We start from the raw sequence: 13,470 nt of genomic DNA, 5'->3' as shown, positions 1-13,470 counted from the left end.
TCAATATAGTTATTCCGGAATTTTCATTTCCTGACAGAAACTCCCGGTCCTTTCTGCCACATCCAATTTTTTTGGCGTGAAAGTGCAAAAAGAGTCATCTTTTCCACACGCAAAGCATTTCATTTCATGAAATGTCGATCGGCAAACACTTTCAGTTTTTAGATCCTTAAAATTTTTTCTGTAAAAATCGCCTGGCATACCACAACTAAAGCACAGGTTCAGATGGAAGGGAGAAAGACAAAATCTCTCTTCAGGTGATATTTGAGAGGGCTGACTAGTCTGGGAAGTCTCATTGCGAACATATCTATTATTGGCTGCAGTTGGGTTTCTAGCAAACTGCTGTCCATTTGGTGTTTTAGAAACCTTCGTATTATTCATAAATTTGTTTGGAGCAGACATAGCCTCTAAGGAAACATCCACTTCCTCCTCATTAGTGTTCCACACTGAGATTTCGTTTACTTGTCTATTTCGTTGCCTATTTTCTTTCAAGAGTCGTTCTGCCCTTTTACATTCGGTCCTCAAGTCAGCAATTGTACTTATATTTGCAGAAAAAGTTAGGCTGGCCAAATTGCTTCTCAAATTACCCCTAACTATTTTCACTAAATCAGCCTCAGGGATCTTTTTACGGAGTCGAAAGGTGAGATTATGGACATCCGCGTAATATTCTTCAAACCCCTCTCCGGACTGTTGTTTCCGTTCCATGATTTCTTTTATGATTTCATAATCAGTATCTGCAGACCTAAAGTGCTTCAATAACTCCTTTTTCAAAACAAAATAGTCAAAATCCATATCTTCAGCATTATCTTCCAGTATCTGCCAGTACCATTTGGCAGCACTACCAGATACTAAACAATGAAAGTCACTAAGTAACTGGCTATGAGAAATATTATACTGCTCCCGCATTCTCTCTACACGAAAGATAAAACTTTCTACTGTCATGTCACGACCTGTACCATCAAATTTGATGTGCCACCTGTCCAAATCAATAGGTTTCCGGATATCAAGCTCTCTTGCACTATAGGTTATATCCCTATCTCTATTGGACTGACTTGGCCTACCCCTGTTCGCACCATCTCGATTCGGTGTAGATTGGTGCTGCTGTTCATCTATTTCCGGTGCATGACCGCTTCTAGGTCCAATTTGGGCCACGTTAGCTTCTCTATTAGGATCTCCTGGGGTCGAACTCGAGCCATTGGGAGGGATAATTGCTGACGCATTCCCAGAATGCTCAACCTCAGCTACGCGTTGGCTAAGCGAAAGCATATCACCTCTCATTTGACGAATTTCGTTCATACATGATGCCATCATCTGACTTTGCTGGTACAAAACGCTCATTAATTGTCCTATCTGGTCGGGGGGACCTGAACCACCCGAAGGATTCTCGTCCTGATTCTGAGCCAAAGGAGCGGTACCTTGATCCTGCGACATATTGATAACCCTAGCTAGTTTCTGCGAAAAATTAAGTTGACTTTCGTCACCACTTGCTGTGCTACTTCCTATAGTGTTGCCAGGTGTACTACTAGTAGCAGGTCCTGATAACCTACCAAATATGCGGTTGGCGCACCTATTTAAAAAATCAGTTGGGACAAAATCGATATCTTTCTCTATCCCTGTGTCAATTTGTGTCAAAATAGAGCCTACGACCTGCGATTCTAATGCTCGAGCCACACTTCTAGTTACCCTTCTATCCTGTGAAATTATTCCACTAAGTGGGTTCTCCGATTGACCTTTCGATTTATCCATATACAATTTCCTCAAACAATATAGGGTTACAAAACCCAAAACATGAACTGAGTGCAAATCTAATTAAAAAAAAATTAAAATTTAATTTGCCCAAAATATGATTTTCAATGCAAATCTATTAAAAAAAATGTAATTTAAAAAAATAAGATAAAATGTATCCATATACATAACTTCAAAAAATTTTCAAAATAATTTCCTTTTGTTTATATAATTTAGTCGATAGTTTAGGTGTTGCAAATGATTTCGGTTAGTGGTGCACGTGAAAAGAATAAAAACAAAATTCTTCCCAAAAAAAGTCTGGTCACATCATGAAAAGTTCAACTTGGAATAGAAACAAGGCTGACCAAAAATTTTTTTTTTTTTTTTTTAGAAAACAAAAAATACAAAAATTTATAGGATCACGTTGTAAGCGGATTGCCACATTACCGGGGAACCCCATAAAAACAATATTACAAATAAAAGAAACTCAGAACCATTTGGCACTCGTGCCGTGCTATTAATCCGTATTTCTCAACACAGATAATGACTGAAATTCACAAACAAAACCCTTTGAAGGAAATAGATGGCATTTCAGTCTAACTCTTTTTATAGGAAGTTGACAATAACAAAAAAAAAACTTTACACAAGGTATCCTGCCGTTGGGCGCCATATGTTAGGTTTGCTTGTTGTACGGTGCATATTTCAGAAAGGTGTAGGGTGACACGGTGGCTTTGCCGGCTACTCGTCGATTTGGGTAGGTTCTTCACCGTGAAATACACTTGCAAACGAAAACATAATTTCTTCGTGTCCAGAAATACATAAAAAAAGGATTTGAGGTTATCGGACTGACAATATAAAAGAAAACACGACCAATAAAGGCCTACACTCGGGGATTAACGTCAGACATTTGGTTTGAGCTTCCCACCCCTTCTGCCGGCTAATAACCAGACAGCCATGTATTGTTTGATGCTCAATCATTCCAAAACAATACCCTACCAAAACAGTACGTCTAACTAGCCATCATTGGACCCGAGTATTAAACCACATTCCAACACTACTTACTTCCATCATTTGCAACACCCTGTACCGACATCGAATAAATTTACTCTGACATTCCCATTTTCTTTAAGAGAGTGAGCGAAAAAGATTCCATTTTCATAAGAATTATATCTATAAAATTTTTATTATAATTCATTCAAGCCTATATAAAAAATGTTTAACAAATAAATGCTTAAAACTAGGGTTATATACATGCATGTTTATTTACAATAGAGAAAAAAAAATTACAACAAAACGAGATCATAGATGCATCTATTAAATAAAATGTATATATATTTTTTTTTTTATTTTATTTTTCTTCCTTTTTTTGTTTTTTGTTTACTCACCCTTTAAGAGTACAGGCCTATACTCTGAAAGAGTTCAATTGCAAATAAACTCTCTTTTTTTTTACGGTTCTCTTTGATAAACTTCTGCTATCTCTTTTTTTTTCTCTCTTACTAAGTTTCTCATTGACATTTCTTATTTTTATTTCTTTTTTTTATTTTTCTTTATTCTCTTCGAATAACTCTTATTTCATTGGTTTGTGTTATTATCATTCCTTTCTTTTGGAGAAGACAATTTTTTTTTTTTAAAGCAAATTATAAAAAAAGCCACAAAAACAAAAAAACTTGGCCTCATAATACTGTTTCTTTTATGTGTTAAACAAAAAAATAAAAAAAAAAAAAAAAAAAAAAAAATTATCTTGCTTGGACAGCTTCAAAAATCTTGCTTTTTCGTATGTATTTAATTTATGGGTACATACTTCAATTATTTTTTTTTTGTTGTATACATATATATTTACACTTTTTCATAATTTCAATAAATGCCTATATTTAAAAAAAATTACATATTTCTGTATTTTCTTTCTTTTTTTACTTTTTTTTTATACAAAAGATAAAATTTATAATTTCAAACTCTCAATAAGATGTTTATTTGTTTTACTTCTGCAAATGGCTTCTTAGGTCTCGACTTAACGGCATGGTACGGCAACCAAAGGAAGAGCAATTGGGGGGGGGGGAATGTGTACTTTCACGTTCACTTTCAATTCCTTCGGTTTTATTTTGTGGTCTTGGGACTTTATTACATAGTTTTGTTGTAAGACTTAACAGGTTTTAGATTCTTGCATGTACTTCTTTTTTTTTCTTTTCTTTTTGTTTCAACTCTGGTGGTCTCGGCACCAATCGTTCTTTTTTTTATATTCATAGCACCATTGTCACATTGATTTTTTTCTTAACATAACCTATGATTTTATTTTAAGGTTTTATTTTCTTTTGCATGCTGTGATGTTGACTGGTTTCTCAATTCTTCATATATATACATATTTTTGCTTAATTTATCTTTTTTTTTTTCTTTTAAACATATTTTATTTCTTTGTTTTTGCATACAGATATTAGTTATGCTATTATTTTCTTTTTTTTTTTTTTTTTTTTTTTAATTGTTCTGTAACCACGATCTTGCTCTATTTTCGGCTGTCAGCCCAACCAAAAAAAAAAACTTCTCAAAAAAAAATGTGAATGTCAATACCAGCGTTGTTTTTGTTCTTCTCTCTCGTTTTTTTTTTTTTTTTTTTCCACTCATCTACATTCATTGGTTTATTTTCTCAACTCATTCTTCCACATCGGTAGACCCATTTCCAACACTGTTTTTGCGTAGAGATGCATTCAAATTTCAAATATTATTTTCCGATCAAATTGGAATGGAATATACGTTACAAACTACTGGAATTTTCATTCCTTAATCTCTACGAGTTCCGTATAAAATGCCTTAAATACTGGATTATGAATTACGGAAATCCAAGAAAATAAAACGAAATGGTTTTATTTGAAATAATTATTTTAAAATGTAAATTAACCTGGGTGATCATTTCGGAGTTTTTGAATTGTGTTTCCGAATCCTTAAAAAAATTCATTCCATTGCTGGTGTTATTCAAATAATTTATAGTTAAATGTTACTAACTATTTTGGAACAAAATTTTCAGACTAACAACCAAAATATTTCATTTAAAGTCATTTTTTAAATACTATTTTTCTAGCTCGAGTTACGACTGAAACCAGGCTTGTCAAACGAAAAAATTTCTCAAGATTCTTATATATATATATATATATATATATATATATATATATATATATATATATATATATATATATATATATATATATATAAATATATATATATATATATATATATATATATATATATATATATATATATACATATATATATATATATATATGGCTATAATCTTTCTTGTTTTGATAACAGCTTCGATTTTTTCCAAAATCACTAAATCCAGCATTCTTCGCTAAATGGTCATAAAATATTAAAAAAAAATTATTTTTTTTAAGAAATAAAAAAATTTTCTTTTTAAAAATATTTAAAATTCGAAATATTTAAAAAATTGCTACATCAATATAAATTCTCAAAATTTTCAATATTGTATAATATATTGTATTCAAATGAAAAGACGTGTCAGAAGGAAATCAAAGCCCCCTATCCCACCCAAAAAAAAAGAATTAAAAATATATAATACTCTACACCACATTGTCTGCGTACAACTTTTAATGCATGGAACCTATGTTGAAATATAGTCAGATTTTAATTTTGCATACCTATTGATATATTGAATGGAACCTTGGAAGATTTTCTTACGATATGACCTAAATTGTGGCTACTACAGCGCTAAAAGCAGTGTCATGTGAAATACATATACCCAAATCTGGACGAACTTTCATTAAATTTAGCACACGAACTAAAACGACAAATAAAACATCTCACACTAAATTTTATAAAGATCAAACCAAAATTGTGGTTTCTATAGCCTTAAAAGGCCATATCGGATGCATGATATATATAGAAGCTATATCAAAATCTGTTCCGATTTTAATGAAATTTTGCACAATATTGGGTAATAAAACATTTCGTACAAAGTTTTGTAAAGATCAGACTAAAATTGTGGCTACTATAGCCTAGGATGAAAGATGTATATGGGAGCTATATCTAAATCTGAACCGATTTTAATGAAATTTTGCACACGCATTTGGACATTAAATAAAGCACCCCATGCTAAATTTTTCAAAGTTCAGATCAAATCAAATCAGATCAGCTTTCATAGCCTTAAAAGACCATATCGGATGGAAGATATATATGGGAGCTATGGCAATGTTTGCCTACTATGGCAATAAGGGGCTCACATGATCGGTATTTGACAGTAGAAAATATATTTGATGTGCAATTTTGCGGCCAAGTGTTTCGTGGTAGTGTCACCGCATGAACTTCCCCTAAACCGATTGCAGTTAACAGTAACAATTAACAGAATAAAAGGAATTTAACAGTAACAGTAGAGCTCGATGCTGATATTTTTTCAGAGCTAAGTGCGTGGGTGGCCGTCACATTATATTATGGATTATGGCAAAAAGTGCTCAAATCTGATATCTATTTTATGGCCAAGTGTTTTAGTGACGACTCATCTCTGAACTACACATATATACCGACTATAGCAATATGTAGCTCAAATGTGGTTTTTGGGAGTAGAGTATGATTTTGATATCCACTTTCGGGGCAACGGGTTTGGCTACTCCAATCCGCCACCAAAAGCAAAAGAATGAAGTAGATCTAACATCCAAACTTTAATGGGCGGACCCTCCCCTCACCCTTTTTTCAAAAACGCCCCTAAAAATAAGAAATTTGGGTGTAGAGCACCAATATGATATTTTAGGTCAATCTAGCCAGTCCATCCGTCTACCGAACGAGTAAAGCTAGACGCAAACTTTTGAACGAGTAAAGCTAGACGCTTGAAATTTGTATGTATTACTAGCTGACCCGGGCCCGCTCCGCTGCGCCTTCTTTTACTTTATATGGAACAAAAGTTTCCTTGGAATATTTATTTTCGACAATTAAAGAGCTTTTAGTGAAATACCTTGCTACGAAAATAGTATATCGCTTGACTAACAGTTTAACAATATAAGTGCATTATCTGAATCCCACATGACCTTTATAGGTCTACGAATATAAGTTTGGATTTAAGGTGTACTCCATTCTTAAAATTCTTTATTTCAGCCCGATATTCTCATTATATCTCATTTAGCGGTTTTTTCGGCGGTGAGCTGGTGCCATAGACAATTGGACCTGAAAAATATCAGCATAGTGCTCTTCTTTCAAATACCATTTATTTAAGCCCCTTATTGCCATCCCTAAAATAGGTTATCAAATTCGTTTTCTAATCTCAAATACCTTTCATTTGAGCCACATATTGGCATGGACGAAAAATTTATTTCCTTTTGGGGTGTTTTGAGAAAGTGGTGATGCCCTAAATACATGGTCCTACATTTGGATATCAAATACGTATTCTACTCCCAAATACCTTTATTTGAGCCCCAATTGCCATGGTCAGTAAAAAATTGCTGTTTGTGGGGTATTTTGGGAAAGGGGTAGACCCTCAGAAAATTGGTCCCGAAAGTGGGTATCAATTCTTGCTCTACCGCCCATTACCTTTCATTTAAGCTCCACATTGATAGGTCGGTAAATATGCCCGATTTAGGGGTGTTTTGGGGAGTGGGGTGGTCCCCCAACCACTAAAAACTAAAAAAACTGTCTTTAAGACCCAAATTGTCTTGGTGATCAAATACGTCCTCTTTTGGGGTTTTTATGGTGGTGGAACGTTCCCTAGACAGTCCGTCCCAAATGTTGATATCAGACACGTGGTCTACTTCCAAATGCCTTTGGTTTGAGCCCCATATTTCCATATTCGGCAACACGTGACCGGCTTGGGGGGGTGTTTTGGGGGATGGGCGGCCACTCAGTGAGTTGGCCTTGAAAATATATATGGGATTCGTGTTCTACTCTAAAAACCCTCTTATTTGAGCCTCATACTGCAATAGTCAGCAAATACTTCCTATTTGGGTGGTGTTGTGGGGGTAGGGTGGCCCCCTAGACACTTTTCCCGAATATTGATATCAGATTCGCGCTTTACTCCCAAAGACCTTTCGTTTGAGCCCCATATTATTATGTCGTAAATTTGTCCCCATTTGGGGATGTTTTTGGGAAGAGGCGGACCCCCAAAACACTTGGTCCCATATTTGGATATCAGATTCGTATTCTACACACTTTTAGTTAAGCCCCATATTGCCATGGGGCTCCACTCCTTCCCCCCCCCCCCCCCCCCCCCCCCCCCGAAAGGGTAGTCCTATATTTGGATATTAGATTCGTATTCTAATCGCAAATACATTTCATTTGAGTCCCATATTGCCATGGTCGGAAAATATGTCCGATTTATTGGTGTTTTCGGAGTTGGGGTTGTCCCCCAAACGCTTAGTCCGTCAATTGGATATCAGGTACGTTTTCTTCTCTTAAATACCTTTCATTTGAGTCCCATTTTGATGGGTCTACATATATTTGATAGGTTTTGGGGGTGGGGCAGTCCCCTAAGTACCCCATCCGAAATTTGGATACTAAATTTTTATTTTTAGGTTACTATAAGAGAGCACACAAAATTTCGTTTCAATCGCACCACCCATCACCGAGATCTGGCGTTTCTGAAAATTAGGGAAAGGGGGAGAGTACGAGTTCTAATTATACAATAGTTTCGAGTTCTAATTACAGTATTTATATAATTATAATACTTAAAATAATAAGATGAATTATTTGAAAATAATGAAAGGTTAAGATTTTTTGAAGGCATTTCTTACGAAAAAGGCATGAGACACTATATTAAAAATCTCTATAGTAGGGGTCCTTTGAAACTTTGTTCGCCCATAGGACATAGGTTGGCGAGGGTAATGAGATGGTACCTCTTGGAACATCTATGAGATAAAACATAAATTTACCCCATTCGACTATTTCCATTTATTTCACATTTAAATCATTGTTTTTATGGGTGATATCAATTATTATTTAAAATTATTAAGTTATATTGCTATTTGGTCCATTTGATATTGTTTTGATTAATTTGAAAGGGAGTCAATAATAATTGATGTAGTGCGAACAGTTCCTGAATAGTAAAGGACAAGAACTCCCCCAACCGACTGTAGCTAGTGACTCAATGGCTCCCGCCGTCCTTTATCTTAATAGGGTCCCGGATGGTTACTATTAGACACAAACTCACATCCTGGGCTTCATTTAGCTCATGTACGTTACGTGGTCGACCCTCTTCATGTTCGAAAATCCTCTCTCCTACCAGATCCTCCACTTGAGATCTGGTTGAATCCTACCGGATGCACTGCCGACATTGATCACTGCATAAGTTACCTCATCTCCAAAGCGCTTCCCTGCCACATGGCATAAGAGGGCGGCTTTTTAACTTTCTCAGCGACAATCTTCCCCTTCCATGAGGGCTGTGTCGTCCTTTTGGTTTTTGCGGGAGGGCTCGCTTGATCTTCCCAGAGTACTTGAATACGTGCAGCTCTTTTCACTATTTAAGGAGTGATCTGAGATTATAATTCCAGCTTCCATAGAAATGCCTGAAATGTCAGTTTCATCCCTTACACCATTCTGCTTTTTGCCCGATTGCGCTGCCTATGCATACTCCTCTGTCACCTCCGCCGTGTCCCTAATTGCTTTCTCGGTCTTGTAAGCGAGAAAGCAATTCTTCTGCCGTCATCCCGCCATCTTCACCTCCGGATTCGGCTCCGATGACTGTTATATTGATACTGTCGATGTCTGAATCGGAACGAATGGGGGCGAACTGTGCATCCCTCTGGTTAAGCCATCTCTTCCTCGTTTGTTATTTTGACGACTGGTTATGCACTTGAAGCATTACTCTCGAATACAGGTGTCAAGCACCCACACCTATAGGAGGGGCAGACAACATGCTACGGTCTGATGCTACCACCAAAGCTGTTGGGTCTTTGGAGTCCATTTTGAACCTACTCCTGAAAGGCTTCAATATCTTTCTAATAAGTATCTATTCCGTGATGCGGAAATTTTTGTTGGAGGAGCGAAGTGAAAACACGTCCGCTACACTCAACGGTCACTCTACAAATAATACAAAAAAATTATTTCTTCAAAACTTAATAAACATTTAATATAGGTTAGGTTAGGTTGAAAAGAGGGTGCAGATATTAATCCGCCTCATGTCACTATGAACATACACCTTAGCTAGCAGTCGACTTGTTGTGCACTCAAAAAACTAAATAGTAACATCGAAAAAGTAAATTTTAAGTTAGGAATTCCGTGATACTTACAAAATCCTTAATTGTTTTCCATACCACTCCACTAAGTTGGTTCATATCTGGTGTCGTGTCCCCGAATAAGCACCGATGTCTGTTGGCCGCGAAAGCTGGGCAATGACATAGGAAATGTTTCAAAGTCTCATAATCTTCCCCACATGCCATCACTTGCCGCACCGATTTTGGATAAGTGAGCTCGTAGTCCTATGTGTCCCGTTATGACACCAAAAGCTATACTGACCTCCTTCTTAATTCCTTTCAATAATAGCCTCGTCCTCTCACGATCCGGATCACCCTATAGGATTTTCGCCGTCCTACCGGCTGCTTCGCTGTTCCACAGCATTATATACGCCTTTGTCGCCCATGCCCTTTATTCGGACTGCGTCGACCGGAAAGGCTTATCAGGTTTATTGACGGCAGTTCTCCGGCCTTCACCCCCAAATCGTCTGCCATTTAATTCCCCCTTACTCCGTTATGGCTCGGCACTTAAACGATGCGGATTATGTTATCTTCAGAGAAGGCGTTAATCTTCTTCTTACACGGCAATACTGTTGTGACCTTACCGTCCTGGTTGTTATTGCCCTTATGGCCATTTTACTGTCCGTAAAAATGTTAACACTCGACGTCCTCGCGTTGGTACCACACCACCTCACGCATTTCGTGATCGCACAGATCTCCGCCTATAGGACCGTATTATAGTCAGACCCTATAGTAGTCCCTGAGTTCTCTATGTAGACCCCCATTCCCACTCTGTGTCCTATTGTATTTTTGATCCATCCGTGTGACATGTTCTTCCAGACGGCAATACTAGGGTTCCGTCTGTCCAGAACTGTGCCGCTGGCAGCAGTGCCTCGCACTCGACCTCAAGTGTCGCTTCAGGTATCCGATCGGAAACTTCTTCCCTTCTTTCCAGGCATCCGATCGGAAACCTCTTCCCTCCCTCCCAAGCTTCCTATCGTCGCCTCGATAATACCGCGATGGTATGAGCTGCTTATCTTATATATAAAAATCAATTTGTGTTTGTTTGTTTGTTTATTTTTTTGTTTGTTTGTTGGTCTGGTGGTTTGTTTGTTTCTTTGTTTCTTTGTATGTTTGTGTGTTCCTTATAGAGTAAGAAACGGCTGAACCGATTTTCTTGAAATTTGCACAGGGTACCAAATTTTGATATCTGAAGGGGGGCGGACCCTCCCCTTACCATAATTTTCAGAAACACCAGATCTTGGAGATGAGTGGTGCGATTTAAGCGATATTTTGTGTGCTCTCATATAGTACCCTAAAAATAAAAATTTGGTATCCAAATTTCAGATGGGGTACCTAGGGGGGGCCGCCGCACCCTAAAACCTACCAAACATATACTTAGACCAATCACAACAATATGGGACTCAAATGAAAGAAAATTAAGATTATAAAACTTATCTGAGATCCAATTGTCGGACCAAGTGTTAGGGGGACCACCCCAACCCTCAAAACACCCCTAAATCGGACATATTTACCGACCATGGCTATATGGGACTCAAATGAAAGGTATTTGCGAGTAGAATACGAATCTAATATCCAAATGTGGGACCACGTTTCTGGTGGTCCACCCCTTCCTCAAAACACCCCACCAAACAAGACTTATTTACTGACCATGGGAATATGGGGCTTAAATAAAAGGTATTTTAGTGTAGAATTCGAACCTGATATCCAAATATGGGTCCAAGTGTTAAGGGGGCCGCCTCTTCCCAAAAACATCCTCCAAAGGGGACAAATTTATGACCATAGCAATATGGGGCTCAAATGAAAGGTCTTTGGGAGTAAAGCAAGAATCTGATATCAATATTCGGAAAAGGGTCTAGGGGGCCACCCCACACCCTACAACACCACCCAAATAGGAAATATTTGCTGATTATTGCAATATGCGGCTCAAACCCACCACCATAACAACCCCCAATAGGACGTATTTGCTCACCAAGACAATTTGGGTCTTAAAGAGAGTGGAACTAAATATTTATAGTTTTTAGGGCCAATACCCCAAAACGAATATATTTGCCGACTTTTGCAATAAGGAGTTTAAATGAGATTAGAAAACGAATTTTATATCCAATATTAAGGCCAATGGCAATATGGGGTTCAAATAAATGGTATATAGATATATGAGAATAGAACACGTTGCTGATATATTTTCCGGGCTTAGTGTTTGGGGGACCACCCCAATCCCCAAAACACCCCTAGATCTGGCATATTTACCGACCATGTCAATGTGGGGCTTAAATGAAAGGAATTGGGGGTCAAGCAAGAATTGATACCCACTTTCGGGACCAATTTTCTGGGGGTCTACCCCTTTCCCAAAATACCCCACAAACTGCAATTTTTTACTGACCATCGCAATATGGGGCTCAAATAAAGGTATGTGGAAGTAGAATACGAATTTGATATCCAAATGTAGGACCATGTATTTAGGGCATCACCACTTTCTCAAAACACCCCCCAAAGAGTAAAAATTTTTCGAACATGGGAATATGTGGCACAAATTAAAGGTATTTGAGATTAGAATACTAATTTGAAAACCTATTTCGGGGCCATGTGTTTGGGGGACGCCTTATCGTGTAAACTCTTCTAAGCCAATGGCAATATTGGGTTTAAATAAATGGTATTTGAAAGAAGAGCACGATGCCGATATTTTTTAAGGGCCAAGTGTCTGGGGGATCACCTCACCCCCGAAAACTCCCCTAAATCAGATATCATGAAAAAGGTATTTTAGGAATGCAGTACACCTTACATCAAAAATTAAATTCGTAGACCAATAGAGATCATATGGGATTCAGATAAAGGCACTTATATTGTTAAACTGTTAGTCAAGCGATATAATATTTGCGTAGCACGGTATTTCACCAAAGCTCTTTGTCGAAATTAAATATTCCAAGGAAAATTTTTCCCATATAAAGTAAATGAGAGGCAGCGGAGCGGGCCCGGGTCAGCTAGTTTAATATATTATTACAATAAACGTACTTACACTAAGAAGCATGGCAGAAGCGATTTGAAAGATTCACAAAGTAGTTTTTCATATATGAAATTTTAACAAGTAAAAGCGTGCTAAGTTCGGCCGGGCCGAATCTTATATACCCTCCACCATGGATCGCATTTGTCGAGTTCTTTTCCCGGCATCTCTTCTTAGGCAAAACAGGGTATAAGAAAAGATTTGCTTTGCTATTAGAGCGATATCAAGATATGGTCCGGTTTGGACCACAATTAAATTATATGTTGGAGACCTCTGTAAAATGTCAGCCAATTCGAATAAGAATTGCGCCTTTGGAAGCTCTAGAAGTACAAAAGAGAGATTGATTTATATGGGAGCTGTATCGGGCTATAGCCGATTCAGACCATAATAAATACGTATGTTGATGGTCATGAGAGAATACGTCGTACAAAATTTCGGGCAAATCGGATAATAATTGCGACCTCCAGAAGCTCAATAAGTCAATATCTCAGATCGGTTTATATGGCAGCTATATTAGGTTATGTAGCGATTTGAGCCATACTTAACACAGTTATTGGAAGTCATAAC

General features: G+C 37.3%; 1 protein-coding gene across 1 annotated transcript in view; it reads right to left on the bottom strand.

Moving 5' to 3' along the window:
* LOC131996871 (uncharacterized) overlaps window positions 1-13,470 on the bottom strand; it is a 51,243-nt gene that overhangs the window by 13,836 nt on the left and 23,937 nt on the right. The window contains exon 2 of the mRNA XM_059367044.1: window positions 201-1,564. Coding sequence (XP_059223027.1) covers window positions 201-1,564 — 1,364 coding nt within the window. The remainder of the gene's footprint in view (window positions 1-200; window positions 1,565-13,470) is intronic.

The sequence above is a fragment of the Stomoxys calcitrans genome, chromosome 1, assembly GCF_963082655.1.
Source record: "Stomoxys calcitrans chromosome 1, idStoCalc2.1, whole genome shotgun sequence".
NCBI classification, from domain to species: domain Eukaryota; kingdom Metazoa; phylum Arthropoda; class Insecta; order Diptera; family Muscidae; genus Stomoxys; species Stomoxys calcitrans.
This window is presented reverse-complemented; position numbering and strand designations above follow the sequence as displayed.